This window comes from Macrobrachium nipponense, chromosome 10 (assembly GCF_015104395.2).
Source record: "Macrobrachium nipponense isolate FS-2020 chromosome 10, ASM1510439v2, whole genome shotgun sequence".
Taxonomy (NCBI): Eukaryota; Metazoa; Arthropoda; class Malacostraca; order Decapoda; family Palaemonidae; genus Macrobrachium; species Macrobrachium nipponense.
Window position 1 is genome coordinate 95,412,301 of NC_087204.1, and position 7,500 is coordinate 95,419,800.

A 7,500-nucleotide genomic window follows, 5' to 3' on the forward strand; every position below is an offset into this window, starting at 1 on the left:
ACTATAAGTAAGTAAATTTGATCTATGAATAAAACAGTACCTGATATTCAACAATGTGAATTAAAGGACAGTGTGAGTTACTTGTACCACGTTTCCTTAAGAGCTTCCCAAATCTTTGGATGATATTGGACATAAAACACCAAATCAATTTGTAAAAACTTATAGTAAAATCTATTGTTTTCTTATAAATTGATTTTATAATGTAAAAGCTTTAAAACAAAGTATAGAAAATTAGCGAAAGAAATAACTGTCCGTGTCCGAATCGTACATGGAATTAGTGTAGTGCTTTACATTTAAAAGAATCGGAAAAAAAAACAAGGAAATGGGTATTGATAACCTTTAATTTAGTCTGGGTAGGTCAGGAAGTACCACATTTTACCTTTCTCTGTTGTTGGAACTTTCATATATTCATATATCGAATCCAAACGTTTTAAGTACAGTTATTAATATTATTATAGTTGTTTGTTGTTCTGTTAAAAAGAATGGCTGTGCTTAGCGAACACAACTATTTTTTTTATCAGAATATGTTTAAAAGAAGGTCTTCTTCCAAGATATATTATTATTATATTTTTTGGTCTGTCACAGCCATCGTATTCGACTGGGTGGTTTTTATAGTGTGGGGTTCCGGGTTGCATCCTGCCTCCTTAGAAGTCCATCACTTTTCTCACTAAATGTGCTGTTTCTAGGAGCACACTCTTCTGCATGAGTCCTAGAGCTACTCCGGCATCTAATTTTCCACGTTCCTTTTCAGTGTACTTGGGATCGTGCCTAGTGTCCCAGTGATTATGGGTACAATTACCGCTGGCATATCCCATATCCTTCTTATTATAATTTCTGGTCTTGATACTTATCAATTTATTATTATTATTATTATTATTATTATTATTATTATTATTATTATTATTATTATTATTATTATTCCCTCATATGTATTACAACTAACATTTATATTATTATTCAGTCATCAAATATGTAATACAACTAACATCTAGATTTTATTATTATTATTATTATTATTATTATTATTATTATTATTATTATTATTTTATTATTATTATTATTATTATTATTCCCTCATATGTATGACAACTAACATTTATATTATTATTCAGTCATCAAATATGTAATACAAACTAACATCTAGATTATTATTATTATTATTATTAATATTATTATTATTATTATTATATTATTATTATTCCCTCATATGTATGACAACTAACGTTTATATTATTATTCAGTCATCAAATATGTACTACAACTAACATCTAAATTATTATTATTATTATTATTATTATTATTATTATTATTATTATTATTCCCTCATACGTATGACAACTAACATTTAATTATTTTATTCAGTCCATCAAATATGTACACAAAACTAACATCTATAATTATTATTATTATTATTATTATTATTATTAGTTATTATTATTATTATTATTATTATTATTATTATTATTATTATTATTCAGATATGTACCACAGCTATAGTCTATGACCACAGCTAACACGTATATATGCAAATTCAGACATATCCTTCATACATTTGGCTGAAAGGCAAGTTCGCTCCTAATGAATACCTCTGTACCGGCTCGTCTCCTTAGGAATTGCGTCATGCTCAGCTGCAATGATAAAACCCCTTAATTTCACCCCATTGCATGTCCACGTGAGCGGGCGTTCGTGCTACATGCGGAATTTTCACGTATGTTACGGAGAGGTCGGGAAATTTACTTTTATGCCAACAATTTGTGTTTCTCTGTGTCATTTATTTATATATATGTACGTGTGTGTGTGTACATGTATGTATGCATATATGTACGTATGTAGTATATATACACATGTGTGTATAAACATGATATATATATATACTATATATATATATATATATATATATATATATATATATATATATATTATATATATATATATATATATTTATATATGTATTATTAATACATATGTTATATATACACACACATATATAATATATATATTTATATATTATATATATATATATATATATATATACAATATGTGTGTGAAGTATGGTCACTTAGACATACACACGTGACTGTTCTATACTCCAAACAATTGAGACACAAATATAACTTGATATCGAATTTGCTCTATCTCGGTAATAACTAACGCCAAGAGTAATCATCATTGATAAGTCATCTGTACTGGCCAGGATTCGAACTTGAGCCTTTGGTTTAGTTGGATCTTGATAGTCAGCGACTTGTCCATTCGCCTCCGTAATCGATGCCTTTCTCTCTCTCTTTCCAGTTTTCTACTACAATTTCGGTTTAAAAGACTTCGGGGAGCCGACCCAAGGAGGAATCCTAGACATGGTCAAGGTGATGGCCTTCGCGCTCTCCGAAGGCAAGGTAGCAGTCCACTGTCACGCCGGTAAGTTTGGAAACCTCGATGAAACTGAAGAATATGGAGTTTAGACCAAAGAACCAAGCACTGGGACCCATGAGTTCATTCAGCGCTTAAACGGAAATTGTCAGTAAAAGGTCTGAAGGGTGTAGGAATGGAATGTAATATAGAGTTTAGGCCTAAGCCAAGCACTGGGACCTTTGAGGTCACTCAGCGCTGAAACGGGAATTGACAGTAAGACGTCTGAAAGGCGTAACAGGAGGAAAACCTCAAAGCAGTTGCACTGCGAAATAATTGTTAGGATAGGGTCGATAGCGAGGCGGAAGAAAGAGAATATGAATGGAGGTACTGTAAACGGAATGGAAGGAGTTCCAAATAGCGGCCGAAGGCACGCTGCAAACAACCTTAAGTAATGCCTATAGTGCGCTGCGTGAGGTGCACTGACGTCACGCTTCCCTACGGGGTAAAACTTTGCTGCGATTATCGTTCACTCTTTACCTGCCTGTCTGTCTGTCTGTCTATCTCTAAGTGTGTGGCAGAGAACTAAAGGTAGATTATCAAGAATCAATGCTTTTTTGTCATTGTAAATGCTAGAAACTGTCTGACTCAAGACTTTGAGATTCCTTTTTTTTGTCATTGTAAATGCTTGATACTTTATAACTCAGACTTCGAGGTTCTTTTTTGTCATTGTAAATGCTTGAAACTGTCTGACTCAGACATCGAGGTTCAGTTTTTTCTGTCATTGTAAATGCTTAAACTTTCTGACTCAAGACTTCGAGGTCTATTTTGTCATTGTAAATGCTTGAAACTGTCTGACTCGAGACTTCGAGGTTATTTTATTTCATTGTAAATGTTTGGAACTGTCTGACTCGAGACTTCGAGGTTCATTTTTTCATTATAAATGCTTGAAACTGTCTGACTCGAGACTTCGAGTTTCATTTTTTCATTATAAATGCTTGAAACTGTCTGACTCGAGAATTCGAGGCTCATTTTTTCATTATAAATGCTTGAAACTGTCTGACTCGAGACTTCGAGGTTCATTTTTTTCATTGTAAATGCTTGAAACTGTCTGGCTCGAGACTTTGAGGTTCATTTTTTTCAATTATAAAATTGCTTGGAAACTGGTCTGACTCGAAAACTTCGCAGGTTCATTTTTTCATTATAAAATTTCTTGAAAATAACTGTTGACCTCGGAGACTTCGAGGTTCATTTTTTTCATTGTAAATGTTTGGAAACTTGGTCCTGACTCGGAGACTTCGAAGTTTTTTTTCATTCTTTTTCCAATGTAAATGTTTTGGAACCTGTCATGAAACTCGAGACTTTCGGGGTTCAATTTTTTTTCATTTATAAATGCTTGAACTTGGTCTTTTTGACTCGAAAGCTTCGAGGTTCAATTTTTCATTATAAATGGCCTTTGGAAACTGTTCCTGACTCGAGACTTCGAGGTTTCATTTTTTTCAATTTATAAATGCCTTGTAAACTGGTCTCTGACTCGAGACTCGAGGTTCATTTTTCATTGTTAAAATGGCCTTGAAACTGTCTGACTTTTTTCGAAGACTTAGAGGTTCAAATTTTTCATTATAAATGCTTTGAAACTGGCTCTGACTCGAGACTTTCGAGGTTCATTTTTTCTTATTAAATGCTTGAAACTGTCTTGAAACTCGAGACTCGAGGTTTATCTTTATTTCATTATAATGCTTGAAACTGTCTGACTTCGAGACTTCGAGGTTCATTTTTTTCATTGCTAAATGCTTTGAAACTGTCTGACTCGAGACTTTCGAGGGTTTATTTTATTTCATTTTTGTTAAAAGCTTGAAACTTTGTCTGACTCGAAGACTTCGAGGGTTCATTTTTTCATTGTAAATGCTTGAAACTGTCTGACTACGAGAACTTCGAAGAGGTTCATTTTTTTCATTGTAATAAATGTTTGGAACTTGTCTGACTCAGACTTCGAAGTTATCTTTTTCAAATGTAAATGTTGGAAACTTGGTTGACTCGGAGACTTTCGAGGTTTTCATTTTTTTCAATTATAAATGCTTGAAACTGTCTGGTACTCGAGATTCAGGTTTCATTTTTTCATTATAAATGCTTGAAACTGTCTGACTTTTTTTCGGAGGACTTCGAGGTGGTTAAATTTTTTCCATTATAAATGCTTGAACTGTCTGATCGAGATTCGAGGTTCATTTTTTTCATTGTAAAATGCTTGAAAACTGTCTGACTCGGGAGACTTTCGAGGTTTTACATTTTTTTCATTGTATAAATGCCTTGATGAAACTGTCTGATCAAATGACTTCGAGTTCATTTTTTCATTAATTAAATTGCTTGACTGTCTTGACTCGAGGACTTCGAGGTTTATTTTATTTCATTATAAATGCTTGAAACTGTCTGACTCGAGACTTCGAGGTTCATTTTTTTTATTGTAAATGCTTGAAACTGTCTGACTCGAGACTTCGAGGTTTATTTTATTTCATTGTAAATGCTTGAAACTGTCTGACTTCGGAGACTTCTGAGTTCATTTTTTCATTGGTAAATGGCTTTGAAACTTGTCTGACTCGAGAACTTCGAGGTTTCATTTTTTTTTCAATTGTAAATGCTTTGACTTGTTGTGTTGAAAACACCGAGATTCGAGCATTTTTTTTCCCATTTTAAATTTCAAATTGTAAACGCTTGACTGTCTTGACTCCGAGACTTCGAGGTTCATTTTTATTTTCATTGTAAATGCTTGAAACTGTCTGACTCGAGACTTCGAGGTTTATTTTATTTCATTGTAAATGCTTGAAACTGTCTGACTCGAGACTTCGAGGTTTATTTTTTTCATTGTAAATGCTTGAAACTGTCTGACTCGAGACTTCGAGGTTCATTTTTTTCATTGTAAATGCTTGAAACTGTGTGACACGAGACTTCGAGATTCATTTTATTTCATTGTAAATGCTTGAAACTGTCTGACTCGAGACTTCGAGGTTCATTTTATTTCATTGTAAATGCTTGAAACTTTCTGCTCAAGACTTCGAGGATTCATTTTTTTTCATTGTAAATGCTTGAAACTTTCTCCTCAAGACTTCGAGGTTCATTTTTTTTCATTGTATGCTTGAAAAACTCTAACTAAAGACTTCGAGGTTCATTTTTTTTCATTGTATGCTTGAAAAACTCTAACTAAAGACTTCGAGGTTCGTCTGAAATATCAACGACCCTTGTTTGGAAAAAAAAGTAGACTCTAATTGTTAGAGAACCTACGCTTAAATTTTCTCAAATCATTACGTAATGCCTCCGGCGATGAAACTACAAATTATAGGTAGTTATCTTTGTACATTTTCTTCAATTTCGAGATTGATTTTTTTTTTCAGAATAGTTTTTTTTTAGCTTGTTCTTGTATTATCAAGCTCGGGCGGGATTACCATAAAAACTACCAAGGTCGCGTAAAATTAGTACCAGGGATATTTTTATCTTTTTACCTCAGTGTTCTTACCTTTTTAAATCTATATTTAGGAGTTCCTACTTCCTTGTCGTTTTTCTCTCTCCTTTACGGTTATGTTGCCCCACAAAAAAACGGGTTTATTTTACTTGGACAGCTGCTTGTTTTTGTTCGTCTGTATGGTGTTTTTGCGTTGCATAGAACCAGCGGTTATTCAGCAACGGGACCAACGGCTTTACGTGACATCCGAACCACGTCGAGAGTGAACTTCTATCACCAGAAATACACATCTCTGACTCCTCAGTGGGATGCCCGAGAATCGAACTCGCGGCCACCGAGGTGGAACGCCAACACCATACCAAACACGCCACTGAGGCGCCTGCTGCATACAAGGAGTGGTTTAATTCACTCTGCTGGCGTGCTGTGCGACTCATTGGCGCTTGCACTGTTCACCTAAAGCTTTTTGCAAGTTTCAAAGACCACGACGCCTCGTTTGTTCATAGGTCTTATGTGTCAGCGGCGTCTGGCATTCGCTAGTGGTCTTCATTCTAGTGTTGCCCAGACCCGAAGTTGCATAAGTTTCTCTTAATAGAATCAAATGTTTGTAGCAACCGGGTCACAGCCGTTGGAGGGAATTAAGCTGACACCGTGCAGGCCTGTATACCGAGGGGGCCTTGTGGGGGCTCGAATGACCCACACCCCCAAATTTCTGGAAGGCGATACTTTTTGTGACTATCCTTTTCATTGAACTGTACTTACAAAGTAATAAAAAACAATTTTTTTTTTTTTTGGCAAGTTTTTTTTTTTCAGTTATTAAACATTAACATCATTCTTAAGTAGTAAGAAATACAAGAGTGATAACAGGAATATGATATATACCTGTATATGCAATGACATAGAAGAAAAGGTCCAGTTTTTGGGAAAAGACGCCCCCCCCCCCGCCCCCCCATAAAAAAAAACTGGGTACAGGACTGCCGTGAAAAACGTATCCCTCAGGAAAAGTGGAGCATACATCCTGCCTATGTGAACTCTCGAGAGAGACTGAGAGTTTCCAGCCCTGTCATTGGCTTATCAACAGCCAATCAGGAGCGTCGTAAGGGACGGGCCTAGACATCAAGTGCACGGTTGATATGAATCTACTTCTTTTTATATTATAGCTACAAGATACTAATTTTAACGGTTAATACTGAAAGAGACTGTTCATAGTAAATGTAAAGAAAGGGGAAAAAGTAGAGACTAAGTATGAAAATAGACGTAATCGAATTACCGTAACCAGAAGTGATGTGAATCCTTGATAACCAGCTGCTGGAAAGTTATTTTCCGATTCATTTCGTACATTAAGAGGGTTAAGTGTCAGATTTGATTTCCGCCAATTCCGCATTTTCCGATTATCTGTTACTGTTGTTAAGATACTTGTTACTTTTGTTAATTGCATCTGTTGTAGTTATACGATGTTTCATTGGATTTTATTATTGTCTGCTGTACGTGATATTTATGTCTTTATTTTTATTTAAAAGGCAGCTTTAAATTGAACAACGCAATGGGAGCATGGTGAAAGGCGAAAGTTCTCGAGTGGCGTTTCAACCCAATCCAATCCCAGCCACCCCCGAGGAAGACCGCCATCTTTGATGCACAAATGTGCGAGCGAGAAACTCGAATATGTTTCAAAGCAGTTTTTTTATATCACCTACAATGTTTATATC

At 34.9% G+C, this 7,500-nt stretch overlaps 1 protein-coding gene across 1 annotated transcript in view; it reads left to right on the forward strand.

The window, feature by feature from the left end:
- The window catches only part of LOC135224049 (protein tyrosine phosphatase domain-containing protein 1-like), an 80,038-nt gene that overhangs the window by 59,134 nt on the left and 13,404 nt on the right, over positions 1-7,500 (forward strand). Inside the window, exon 4 of the mRNA XM_064262966.1 lies at positions 2,290-2,412. Within this exon, the coding sequence (XP_064119036.1) occupies positions 2,290-2,412 (123 nt within the window). The remainder of the gene's footprint in view (positions 1-2,289; positions 2,413-7,500) is intronic.